Source organism: Labeo rohita, chromosome 10 (genome assembly GCF_022985175.1).
Source record: "Labeo rohita strain BAU-BD-2019 chromosome 10, IGBB_LRoh.1.0, whole genome shotgun sequence".
In the NCBI taxonomy this organism is placed as follows: domain Eukaryota; kingdom Metazoa; phylum Chordata; class Actinopteri; order Cypriniformes; family Cyprinidae; genus Labeo; species Labeo rohita.
This window is the reverse complement of record NC_066878.1, coordinates 9,590,488-9,604,318: the sequence shown is the minus strand read 5'-3', so window position 1 is coordinate 9,604,318 and position 13,831 is coordinate 9,590,488. Positions and strand designations below refer to the sequence as shown.

Below are 13,831 nucleotides of genomic sequence, written 5' to 3'. Positions count from 1 at the left end.
ACGTTCATTTTTCTTTGTTTTTACACTGCAAAAAGGAGGATTAAGCCCAGCATCCATTAGAAGGGAACTGGCAGGTAAAGAGTGCCGTTTGCAGAGGTGTTGCTGATGTGCTTCAGTGGTTCCTAGAGTGTGTATGTGTGTGCCTCAAGGCTTCAGTGTGGTTTGCAGTGCTGTGAGCTGAGCTAAATCCCTCAGGCTGTTGATTTGACACCCGTGATAATAGGATGTTTTTTTCCTCTCTCTTTTCTCAGGTTCTCCTGTTGATGGTCAGCCAGCTGGAGCTCCCTCACCACTAGAGCCAAAACGCCCTCCTCCTCCACGCCCCAATGCCCCACCACCCCGACCTGCACCTCCACAGCGCCCACCACCACCCTCAGGTACAGCTGTGAAATCTTTAAAAATGTTTGTACAGGCAAACAAATGTTTGGTTTTAAAGATCTGTTCTTACCAGAAATCAAACCCCAAAAGTCATGAGGTTTTTTAATTGCATTCACATTTCATTCATTTCACAATATCCTGTTTCTAAAGGAGGCAGAAGTCCTACACCTGTTAGGAAAGATTCAGCAGGTAATGCTGTACATGAACCAGCACTGTGTATTAGATGTGGAATATTGGTTTATTGCTGTTTAGTGTTTATTGACTTGGTTAGTTGCAACCGATAGGTTGGCATAGTGAAAAATTCTGGCTGACTTTTTCAAATGTGATGCACAATGATGCAGTTCTGTGCTGTGTTTCTTAATGATTTTCCTGAGCCTCATTGTAAATTTGCCTTTTTGTGGTATAAAATATTAAATATTTAAAGGGATAGTCCACACAAAAATGAAAATTCTGTCTCAATTAATTACTCACCCTCATGTTGTTCCAAACCCCTAAGACCTTCGTTCATCTTCAGAACACAAATTAAGATATTTTTGATGAAATCCAATAGCTTTCTGGCCCTGCATAGACAACAATGGCGACATTCAAGGCCCAGATGAAGAAAATGAAACAAGGTCTTATGGGGTTTAAAACAACATGAGGATGAATAATTAATGACAGATTTTTATTTATTTATTTATTTTTTTTAAAAAGGAGAAACCCACTTCCAGAACAAAAAATGACAGATAATGTACTCACCCCTTGTCATCCAAGATGTTCATGTCTTTCTTTCTTCAGCCATAAAGAAATTGTTTTTTGAAGGGAAACATTTCAGGATTTTTCTCCATATAATGGACTGATATGGTGCCCCGATTTTGAACTTTCAAGGTGCAGTTTAAATGCAGCTTCAAACGATTTCAAATGCGGTGTAAACGATCCCAGCTGAGGAGGAAGGGTCTTATCTAGCGAAACGATCGGTTATTTTCATAAAAAATAATACAATTTATATACTTTTTAATGTCAACGCTCGTCTTGTCTCACTCTGCCTGAACTGTTTTTGTTCCGGGTGTTTGCATGTTCACTTTGCAAAGACTGTGTCAGTACTTCTGCAGTGATGTAGGATGATTTTGAAATGATTTTTAAAGTTGAGGGAGAAAATGCTATTGGAGTTTTTTGACATACCCTAACTGTCTTGAGGCAGAATACACAGAGTTCAGGCAGAGCAAGACAAGATGAGCATGTAAGATTAAAATGTAAGCTGCATTTAAACTGCAGTTTGGAAGTTCAAAATAGGGGCACCACATCAGTCCATTATATGGAGAAAAATCCTGAAATGTTTTCCTCAAAAAAAATTCTTTATGGCTGAAGAAAAAAAGACATGAACATCTTGGATAACAAGAGGGTGAGTACATTATCTCTACATTTTTGTTCTGTAAGTGGACTTCTCCTTTAAGTAGCCTATTAAATAACTATTTTGCCATGTTGATGTTACTCTTTATTACCGATTTTTGTTTATGTTTGTCTTTTTTTTTGGAAACATTTTGAATTTTCTTTCAAAGGCTTTGCTGAGCCTTTCAATCTAGAGTTTGATGTGACTGATTATGAAGGTAATTTCTGAAAAGATTTAGATTTTAGATGTTTTTTGCAGTGTTTGTTCTTGTGTATGCTGATCACCTGATCACTTGAGACCTCTTGCACTTGCTAACAGAAATAGAGTAATTTAGATGAAACGGGGTGTTGGGGTCAGCCATCTTGCTATGATGCAGTGCATGAAGTCTCAATTATTATTCCAGTGATTTTGGTTTAGTTTTTCAGTGTGAAGTGATGGGTTGAATTAGGCGAAGTAGCTTTTGTGATTGAATAGAGAATGATAGAAACCATTTCTCCATGAGGTAAGGAGTTTGTTGAGCCAGATATATTTTCTCCCTAGCTGAAGGCTGTAACATGCTACAAAACAGAAAATAATTGTACGTTTTTTGAAAAATTTTCCCTCATGCTGACAAAAGGACAAAAAAGCCCAGCTTTAGCACGTGCAGATGCAGCTGGTGAGTTCCTACACACTCTGCCTCCAAAATAACACCAACCATTTGTAACTGACAGACGATTTAATTGGCAGACATATTTAGGCCTTCTCATGCCAGAATATTGTAAACCCAGGCTAGTTTCAAGATAAAAAGCTAAATTCTTCACAGGAGCACTGATCTGACATTTTCCAGGCTTACTTTTAAAGCGTCTGTACTTTTAAAGCATTTGTATTGTTCTGTTGTCAGGTTTGTAGAAATTGTACCAACTGGACTGAAAATAATAAAATATGGTTTCAGATATTTTCACAGACGTATTGTGCCTTACTGATTACTATTACTGTATGTTTGATTATTGCATCGGCTGTTTTTCAGGTCGAGGTCAAGCCGTTGGATCAGCCCCTGGAGGCGCCCCACGGCCGGTGGGTGGACTAAATGAAATTTTACATTTTTAAAAAATCGAAAATAAAATACCATGTTAATATTATGGTTTTTGTTTTAGATCCCACCTCGAGCAGGAGTCATCAGCGTCCCTCCTCAGGCTAGACCTCCTCCTCCTGCTCATCCCGGGGCCCCCAGACCCATAGCAGAGGTGCATCCTGGGGCCCCGCGACCCTCACCTGATAATCACCCTGGAGCACCAAGACCCGTTCCTGAACCCCAAAGCAAACCATCTGAACTGCCTCTGGGTTTGTTAAACACTTCTGATTTATACATTTTTCTTCAAAATTTTTGTTTAAATTATTATTAAATTAAATTATTATTAGGTTTTATAAGGCTGTTTTTATTGTTCCATAATCAACATTTTAATAAACAGGATTCACGTTTTTCTGATTTTTATTTATATTAGGGTCTGTCACAATGTTTTTAGTGTCGTTGAGATACTATAATAGTTTTTATTAATATTTTAAACCATTTTTTTTATTTTAAAGTTATAGTCATTTTGTTGTGTTTTTGTAATTTTTAGTAGTTTTTGTTTTTATGTATTTATATATGCCTACATAGTTTTTATTAAGTTTTATTTCCGTTTTAGTTATTTCAGTACATCACGTTTAATATTGATTTTAAATAACAGAAATGTTTTGAATGATTTTAATTAGTTTTCGTTTTTAGTTAACTATAATAACTCTGGTCTGCCATTACATCATTAATTTTTTTTTTTTTTTTTTAATGAATTTGATCAAAACTTGTAATATGTTGTTTTAAATCCTTTTTGCAACTGTAATACATATTTCTGACTGAAACAAGACAATTAAAGGTACATTTAGAAGTTACTGAATGAACTAAATAATAAAAAATATTGATAATAATAGTAATTCAGTTGCTTGTATTATTGATATTGTATCATTTTATTATTATCTTTATATATGCATTATTTTTATGTTTTTTACAGAAGTCTCTTCTGCTCACCAAGCCTGCATTTATTTGATCCAAAGTATAGCAAATACTTTAGAAATACATAGAAATATTTTTACTATTTTAAATAACTGTTTTCTATTTGAATTAATTTTAAAATGTAATTTATTCCTGTGATTTCAAAGCTGAATTTTTAACATTACTCTAGTCACATGATCTTTCAGAAATCATTCTGATATTCTGATTTGCTGCTCAAATTTTGAGATTATTTTTTTTCAGGCTTCTTTAAATAATCATCACTTTTGATCAATCAAAACATCCTTGCTAAATAAAAGTATTAATTTATATAATTTCTTTTCCAAAAAAAAAAGCTTTTTATTTCAGATAAATGCTGATCTATTAATTTTTTTTTATTCATCAAAAAATCCTGAAAAAAATTTACCAAATTGTTTTAAATATTGATAAAAAAAAAAATATATATATATATATATATATATATATTTTTTTTTTTTTTTTTTTTTTTTTTTTTAACAGCAAATCAGCATATTAGAATGATTTCTGAAGGATCATGTGACTGGAGTAATGGTGCTAAAAAATTAGCTTTGATTACAGGAATAAATTACATTTTAAAATATATTCAAATAAAGTAAAAATACTTCAAAATTGTACTGTTTTTGCTGTACTTTGGATTAAATAACTGCAGGCTTGGTGAGCAGAAGAGACTTCTTTAAAAAAAATTAAAAATCTTACTGTTCAAAAACTTGGTAGTGTATATATTTATACAAGATTTATACATATTTATAAATATCACGAGTTGATAAATTTTTTTTAACATGTAATAATGCTGTATATCTGTCCTTCAGGTCCACCCCCAACACTGCCAGGACCCATGAGGCCTCAGATGACATCACCCATGCAGCCTCAGGTTGTTTTGCCAATGCAGCCTCCAGTCCAAGCCCAACCGCCCCCACCTATACAAGCCCAGCTCCCTCCACCAATGCAGCCCACCTTACCTGCCCCGCTGGTGCCTCAGCCTGCTCCTCAAGCGTCTGCTGGAGCCGCTGCCGCTCCTCAGCCCGGACTGGCATCTCCCAAGCCTCCACCCCGGAGCCGATCCTCTCACGCACTGCCACCTGAGTCTGCTCCTGCTCCTACATCTCAGGTTAGTCCTCTTTCTCTACGCATGCATGGATGTCAAGATGACAAGCCCAACATTTAATTTTAATAAAGAGAGACAGGTACCCACAAGAGCCCATCCTGGGGTCATTACCCAGCTTTTTTCTGACTTTCTAGTAATATCGACTTTATCCAGGTGGTTCTCATAGTCTTGTTTCGCTCTTCTTGATGCATGTGTCTCTCTCTTTTACTAGCAGGAGCAATCCTCAGGTTGACAGGTACTGGATTAAGTAATTTCTAGTTTTTACGTTGTCTTCATGGCACCATAGTCTGTAGTCACAATGTATGGGGTGCTCATACATATAGGATCCTCCATGTTATAGTTGTTTTTCCCCTTTCCATCTTTAATTTGACCTTTTTTATTTTGAATATCAGAAAAGTGTGAAGCTTAACTTGAACCCCTTGACATTGTTGTATATTGCTACTTTGAGAAAAAAAAATAGTAGGTTATGAGTTTAATGTTGTTCTGACAGGGGGTTCAAGGAAAGTGTCATCAGGTATTCGTTGTGGGTATTGTTTGTTTATGTTTTTAATCTGTGGTATAATTGTTTTCTGTGTTTCTTGGATTAGAGAAAGTCATTTTATGAGTAAATAGCTTCACTTTACCTCTACTGGACTTGCACACTAGGGCTGGGTAAAAAGTAGCAATTTCTCGATTTTAATTTATTCTCATTTTTACGAAACAATATAAATTCTTAAAGCACAATAAATGATTTGTTTACCCTGTTTTCAGTTAATAAACATCATTGTAGCACACCTCTCATCTAGTAAGTCACAATAAGCTTCGTTACTTTTGATATGAAACAAATCTCAGATTTCAAATTCTGACCATTTAATTAAAATATTTAAACAATAAATGCTGTTTTGTCACTGTTTAATATGGAGTGACACATTGAATGTGAACTGATCATCTCCTCTGTTTTAATACCAGTTATAGCACAAAATAAATGTAAATAAACATCCAAAGGTAGTTTAAAAGAAATAGTACAACTTACCGAAAGCCGTATCCTGTCTCATATAATTGCATGAATCAGTGTTTCACCTGCGGAAAGGTGTCAGTATAACAGCTTGTATTCACATTTACCTCAGGGAAAAAAAACATATTCGGTGACCATGAACTGGTTAGTCGGCTAAAAAAAACTCTAGAGAGGAGCATTTTGCTAAATAAATGCACCATACAGCATATTCAATTTTTCTGTTCTTCCATGTTTCTGTTTGAATAAATCCGTCAAGTTTTTGTGACAGCTGTCATTTAAACGTTTATATTTTTTAAAAAGTAAAATGAATTGGAGTAGAAATATAGTTACGTAATTGTAACTTCACTATTCCAAAAACTTCATTGAGTGCAATGTAAGCATTTGTATGCATATCAGTTCATTTTAACCTTCAATATTAATGTACCAATTGACAATTTTACAGCATTAGTTAAAAGTTTTTCCTTGAGTAAATCTGATTAAATAATCAATATCTAATTAAATAGAATCGATAATTAAAGAATAAGCTTGTGAATCAGAATCGAATTAAATTGTGAAATTTGTGTCAAACCCCAGCCCTGTTGCACACTAATAATGTGTTTTTGATGTCGTATAATTGTTTTTTTTATAGTTTCACAATAAACAAAATTCAGATCTTTCTGATTTTGATTTATTTTAAGGTCTGTCATTGCACCATTTATGTTTTAACCAATAAGTCATTGTGATTTTTATCAAAACCTGTAACAAACACAGTGTTTTATAGTTAAAAGTCAACATGAAATGGTATTTTCATCCCTTTTTACATCTGTGACGATACATATTTGTGAGCGAAACAGGTGCATTCAGTAGTTTGGTGCTAATTTACTGAATTGCTGAATCTAAAAAGAAGTGCATAATTTTATTGTTACTGCTTAAGTGTTATATAGTTGTTGTTTTTTAAAAAAGAGGTGAAATTTAATTGTCCCGGTTCAAAAATGACCCCCAAAAGCCAAAAGGGGGAAATTTTCTGTCAGCTCATGAACCTAAAATCCCCCAAACTAGTTGTTACTACTTCAGGACAGTTAGTTTAGTATCATTTGTGACCCTGAACCACAAAACCAGTCATATGGGTCAATTGTTTTAAAATTGATATTTATACATAAATATAGCTTAATAAATAAGCTTTCCATTGATGTATGGTTTGTTATGATAGGACAATATTTGGCTGAGATACAACTATTTGAATATCTAGAATCTGAGGGTGCAAAAAAAATCTAAATATTGAAAAAATCACCTTTAAGGTTGTCCAAAAGTTCTTAGCAATGCATATTACTAATTAAAATTAAGTTTTGATGTACTTACGGTAGGAAATTTACAAAGTATTTTCATGGAACATGATCTTTACGTAATGTCCTAATGATTTTTGGCATTTTAAAAAAATCTATAATTTTGACCCATACAATGTATTGTTGGCTATTGCTACAAATATATCTGTGCTACTTATGACTGGTTTTGTGGCCCAGGGTCACATTTCATTCAAAAAAACTTATTGTACAGCCAAGGTGTGACCATTTTTTTTAAAAAGCCTAGAAGGGTTAAAGAAGGTTACTATCATTTTTTCCGCAGTTCTTTTTTTAATAAAATCAAAATTTATTTCATGTTGACTCAGCAACTCCATTGTGTTGTAACATTGTTCTTAATTCGTAAGTTTGATTTCATAATGTAGTCCTTGTGTGTTTTCTTTCCCCAGGCCAAGGACATGAATGGCATCCAAAGAGAAGCACAATGGAAACTAGACCCCTTCGACATGCTTAACAGCCAGTCCCTTTTCCAGAACACATCGTTCTCCACTTCCCTCCCTCGCTCCTCTTCCTCATCCACCCCCTCACCTTCTTCTTCCTCCACGTTACCCAGTTCCCTCTCCTTATTCTCAGCTTCGGACACCAGCAGCACTCCATGTCTCCTGGTTCCCCCCGTCCCCTCCCGCAGTAAATCCCAAGAGACCCTTCGTTCGTCCCCCAATCCGTTCCTCACAGAAGCCCAACCCAGACCCAACAGCACCAACCCTTTCACCGGCAACCTACTGTCCTCCCCACGCCGATCGCTCACGCCCGATTTCTACACCCAGCAGCAGGCCCAAGAGGCCAGGTCGGGCCTCAACAGGGCCATGTCTGCTGTCGTTCACAGTTCAACCCTTCCATCATCGTTCTCCAGACAACAATCCTTAGTTCCTGCCCCAGCAGCAGCCCCAGTCAAACAAACCCAAAAGTGGGTCACATTCGATGATGATTCAGACTTTTTTTCAAGTGCGCCTCCATCCGCTGGTGGGACCGGCCCACCGCTTATACCCACAGCCTCATCCCTTCTCTTCCAACAACCCCAGAGCAGCTTCCCCAGCTCAGGCTTTGGCATGGACAGCAACTGGGCGTCGCATGCCACTCCTGCATTTCCCACGATCCCCCCTCCGATCTCAACCAGGACTAATACCAGCATCAAAAACACCCACATCCCTTCCAGGAACGAATTTACAGAAAGGTGATACAGCAGAGAACGTGTATGTAAAATACAGAGAAAATTTTATTGTGTATCTATAATACATGTATGGTTTGTATAAAAGTTTGGTGTTGGAAGTGTTTGTCCGAAATAAATCTGGCTGTTTCTTTTAGCCCAACGTAGATGGGAAACCAAGAGGATATCAACACAGTATGTTAGTTTGGGCAAAAAAACAGTCATTTGCGTATTAACCTGCATATACACACGTCTGTGTGTAACATTTTACACTTCATTGGCCAGATTTAGTATATTATACATCAATCCACAAATCATTCAGACTTAAAGGGACAGTTTACCCAAAAATGAAAATTCAGTCAGTAATTACTCACCCTCATGTCGTTCCAAACTTGAGAGACCTTTGTTCATCTTCGGAACACAAATGAAGATATTTTTTATGAAATCCGAGAGCTTTCTGAGTCTGCATAGACAGCAATGGACTTGACACATTCAAGGCCTACAAAAGTAGTAAGAACTTTTTAAGAATACTTTTTGTGTGCAAAGAAAACAAAAATACATTTATTTGACGTAAACATGCGTCAAAGACTGACGCTGACTTTTTGAATAAAGTCATAATTTTTGTTTTTTTTATGTGCAAATAGTATTCTCTGAGCTTCATAACATTACGATTGAACCACTGATGTCACATGGACTATTTTAATGATGTCCTTACTACTTTTCTGGGCCTTAAACGTGTCAGTTGCATTGCTGTCTATGCAGGGTCAGAAAGCTTTTGGATTTCATCAAAAATATATTTTTTAATTTTAATTTGTGTAGTGAAGATGAACGAAGGTCTTACAGATTTGGAACGACATGAGGGTGAGTAATGACAGAATTTTAATTTTTGGGTGAACTATCCACTGCATATACACACACATGTGTGTGTAACATTTTACAATTCAGTGGTCAGATTTATTATATTACACAGTAGACCGTAAATCATTCAGCTTTAAGCCACATGATCAGATGTAAAAAATGTACAAGTATTAAATTATATATCTCACTGTGATTTCAATTTCATCCTTTACTTGCCCTCATGTTGGAACACAAAAGATATTTTGAAAATGTATTTTTGTTTTTGTCCGTACAGTGGAACTCACTGAGGTCTAAATAGGTTATTTTGGACCCCATTGACTTTCATTATATGGACAAAACTGCTTCAAACATTTTTCAATATACAGTTGAGGTCAAAAATTTACATACACCTTGCAGAATCAGCAAAATGTTAATTATTTTATCAAAATAAGAGGGATCATACAAAATGCATGTTATTTTTTTTTTTTATTTAGTATTGATCTGAATAAGATATTTCACATAGAAAATGTTTACATACATAGTCCACAAGAGAAAATAGTTTAATTTAATTTATAAAAATGACCCTGTTCAAAAGTTTACATACACTTGATTCTTTATACTGTGTTGTTACCTGAATGATCCACAGCTGTTTGTTGTTGTTGTTTTTACTTCTGTTTAATGATCCCTTGTTTGTCCTGAACAGTTAAACTGCCCACTGTTCTGCAGAAAAAATCCTTCAGGTCCCACAAATTTGTTTTTTTTTCAACATTTTGTGTATTTGAACCCTTTTCAACAACGATTGTATGATTTTAAGATCCATCTTTTCACACTGAGGACAACTGAAGGACTCATATGCAACTATTACAGAAGGTTCTGATGTGCAAGAAGGAAAAATGATGCATTAAGAGCCATTTTTGAAAAGAATGAAGATGTTTACATGTCTTATTTTGCCTAAATATATATATTTTTTCATTTAGTACTGCCCTTCAGAAGCTACATGCTTGCATGTTTCCCAGAATATACAAAGCAAGTTACATTTACCCTGATCTTCAAATTCAAAAAGTTTTCACCCCCCAGCTCTTAATACATCGGTTTTCCTTCTGGAGCATCAGTGAGCGTTTGAACCTTCTGTAATAGTTGCATGAGTCCCTAAGTTGTCCTCAAGGTGAAAAGATGGATCTCAAAATCATACAGTCATTGGAAAGGGTACAAATACATAAAAATGCTGAAAAAGCAAAGAATTTGTGGAACCTGAAGGATTTTTTTGAAGTAACTTTTCACCCGTGAACAACTATCACTGAACAAAAAAACAAAACAAACAACAGCTGTGGATCATTCAGGTAACAACACAGTATTAAGAATCAAGTGTATGTAAACTTTTGAACAGCGTAATTTTTAGAAATTCAATATATGTAAATGTCTTATATGTGAAATATCTTATTCAGGTCAGTACTAAATAAAAAAAATAACGTGTTTTGTATGATCCCTCTTATTTTGGTAAAATAATGAACACTTTGCAGATTCTGCAAGGTGTATGTCAACTTTTGACCTCGAAAGAGCATTAAACAGGTTTGTAATGACATGAGAGTGAGTAAATGATTTTTGAAATCATTTTTGGTGAACTATCCCTTTATTCTGTAACCCAATGCAAACTTATTATCAAACGCACAGATTTAAAATGCCTGGCTGTGTCCGACGTGTGTTCTAAGCCGTCATATCCATAAAATTAAATTTTTTTGTTGTTAAACTAATTATGAATGTATCTTTTAACTGTTTCTATGGCCTACATTTATTTCCAGCAGTAACTGTCGCTGTGCTTTACTGCATACTCAAATCAAGGGTCTTATTTTTCTGGATGTTCACGCAAAAGACCCCCTCCCGCCCCCCGTGCATCCTGTAGCACGAGCGATGTGCTTAGCTTGTCGAAATATATCTTCTATACATATTCATAGTGATTATATATGTCTTCCTAGTGGGAAAAATGTAAAGTAGTTCTGAATTGTGATTATATTTACAGCGTATACATGCCATATCTAAAGTGCACTGAAGAGCTTTATCCTCTAGGCTTTCAAACGCACACTTTTCGAGTGGTATTTGTTCGTGTGAGGGTCACGGCGGCTCCTCTCATTCATCAATACATGTGCTTTCAGTTCATCTGATCCAAAGCTCACGACAGAACTGCTGTATTTAACAAATGTGTTGTGTGTGTGTGTGTTTGATTTGGTGGGTTCCTCCTTCAGGATGTTGGTCATGCTTCTTTCTTTGGTGCAATGTGTACTTACTCGCTCAATGAAATCGTATTTTTTAATTTCGATGAACAGGCTGTTGATAAATCTATTTATTGTTGTGTGGAGGAATACTGTGCTGTATTTTGGAGTGCGCCGTCTGTTTCTGTGTATTTTAGCTGTTCGTGTGAGTGCGCTTGCGTTGTCATATTGAGGGATTCGGATATTGTACGAGTCGGCTGACCCCAGTCATTATAGCATTATGTCTTCAGACTGTTTTAGAGAGAAATGTTTATCAAATCTAGTATAATCTTGAGAGGACAGCAGACTGAACACAAAAAGACGTGTAAGTTTTGAAACGATGCCTTGTTGATTAAAAGTCTCAAACGTTTAAAGGCCCCAAAGGCATTTATTTGATTCTGGGGAAGCATATCATGGTTCAGCCTCAGTTGTTTTTGTTAATTGTATAGCATTCCAGACTGTACTGATGCATTATGGATGAATGATCAGCCTTCAGGCACTTATTTTATGCGTGCAGTTGTTTTACTCATGTTATGCAGGTTTTTAAATGTCCCACGAGGGCATAATGAAATGATTGATTCTTGGTTAAAGTGTATGTATTTCAGGAAAGCAGTATTTTACTTGCGTTTTTGTTCCTTGTTTACATTTTAGGTACCAATTTATCATTTGCATAGCTGTTTAAATGTTTGGCTGGGACGTGTTGAGCAACATATTTTTGCTTTGAGCATTACAGATTTATTTTGAAGCTGAAAAGCACTGGAAAGTTTGTTTTTGGGGTTTGGTTGTGGAAGGGGTCAGAAGAAGCCAGCCAGCAAGATTAATGCATGTGAAAACCATTCCAAAATGCATTCCAAAGCACTAACTGTGAATATCGCCAGAATACAGACAAGTATCAGGTTGTGCATAATATATCTATTTTTTTTCTTTCGATGACTGATGAACACAATGTAACCACTTAACATTCAAAGGCATTAGAAGTCATGTGTTCCGTATGTAATGAAAGCGTTGAACCTGACATTGCTAGCGCAACTTGAGAAGCAAGGTTTTATAGGAATTAACTCCTTTTGTGAAGTTAATGTTCCTTTGTAGCTTTTAGCCCAGTAGTAAACAGAAGTCTGTGGTATTAACCTTATATGTATGTATACACAAACCACAAAACTGCAATCCGTAACGAGTACTCGATCTGTAATTTAAGTGCATACCAAAAGTGCACATTTATGTATGGAGCAATTGATGTTGTATGTATGCAATAATAAATGTAATTCAACATGAAACCTACTGTTATTAATTATTGGCCACATCAGATCATGATACCTGTATTTAAAGACAAAAGAGCATTTGCATATATATATATATATATATATATATATATATATATGTATATATAGAATTTCTTATTTTAGTAATTAGACTTTTAGTTAATTAGTTACCAATTACAACATTTAAAAATTTTGTTTAGGTTTTTCGTCTAATATTTGTATTTTGTTTCAGCTGTGTTTTTAATTTCATTTCAGCTTTATTTTTTTACGAACATGAGTCTTAATGAGTTTAGGTTTTAATTTGCCACAATTTATTAACAGAAATTTTAATACACTCGTCCAGTATTAAAATCTAAAAAAGTATTAAAAGCCTGTTTTCACCACTGAATTAAAAAAAAAAAAGTTATTGCGATATTTTAGCTCACAATTCTGACTTTTTTTCCTTAGAACTGTATGATATAAAATCGCATTTGCAAGAAATAACAAGAAATAACAACTGCAAGATATAAATTTGTAATTCTGAGAAAAAAGTAACAATTGTGAACTCGCAATTCTGAAAAAAGTCACAACTGTGAGATATAAACTAGCAATTCTGAGGGAAAAAAGTCACAATTGCGAGATATAGACGTACAATTCTGAGAAAAAAGCCAAAATTCGTACTTCTGAGAAAATAAGTCACAATTGCGAGATATAAACTCGTAATTCTGAGAAAAAAGTCACAACTGTGAGATATAAACTAGTAATTCTGAGGGGAAAAAAGTCACAATTGCGAGATATAGACGTACAATTCTGAGAAAAAAGCCAAAATTCGTACTTCTGAGAAAATAAGTCACAATTGCGAGATATAAGCTCGTAATTCTGAGAAAAAAAATCACAATTGCGAGATATAAACTAGTAATTCTGAGGGAAAAAAGTCATAATTGCGAGCTTATATCTCACAATTCTGACTTTTTTCTCGCAACTTCAAGTTTATATCTCACAATTCTGAGAAAGAAAAATCTAAAAACTCGCAAATTGCGAGTAACTGCAATGACTTTATTTTATTGTTATTTTTTATTCAGTAGCGGAAACAATTTCCATAACAAATCACGTAAGTTATCAGTTTTAGAGTCTTTTAT

The 13,831-nt window shown here is 35.0% G+C and overlaps 1 protein-coding gene and 1 long non-coding RNA gene across 10 annotated transcripts in view; both read left to right on the top strand.

Annotated features, from left to right (window-relative positions):
- Positions 1-12,728, top strand: part of LOC127172494 (uncharacterized) — a 171,160-nt gene extending 158,432 nt beyond the window's left edge. Inside the window, exon 2 of the long non-coding RNA XR_007828634.1 lies at positions 10,079-12,728. This is a non-coding gene — a long non-coding RNA (uncharacterized LOC127172494). The remainder of the gene's footprint in view (positions 1-10,078) is intronic.
- Positions 1-12,728, top strand: part of synj1 (synaptojanin 1) — a 32,617-nt gene extending 19,889 nt beyond the window's left edge. For 3 of the 9 annotated variants that reach the window (XM_051121778.1, XM_051121779.1, XM_051121777.1), the window contains 7 exons: positions 36-74; positions 252-377; positions 2,364-2,402; positions 2,754-2,800; positions 2,881-3,067; positions 4,598-4,896; positions 7,614-12,728. In XM_051121778.1, coding sequence (XP_050977735.1) covers positions 36-74; positions 252-377; positions 2,364-2,402; positions 2,754-2,800; positions 2,881-3,067; positions 4,598-4,896; positions 7,614-8,402 — 1,526 coding nt within the window. In that variant the 3' untranslated portion in view covers positions 8,403-12,728. Of the gene's footprint in view, positions 1-35; positions 75-251; positions 378-2,363; positions 2,403-2,753; positions 2,801-2,880; positions 3,068-4,597; positions 4,897-5,104; positions 5,129-7,613 lie in introns of all 9 variants that reach the window. The other 6 variants (XM_051121782.1, XM_051121780.1, XM_051121784.1 and 3 more) reach the window with 5 other exon arrangements.
- Positions 12,729-13,831: the final 1,103 nt, after the last annotated feature.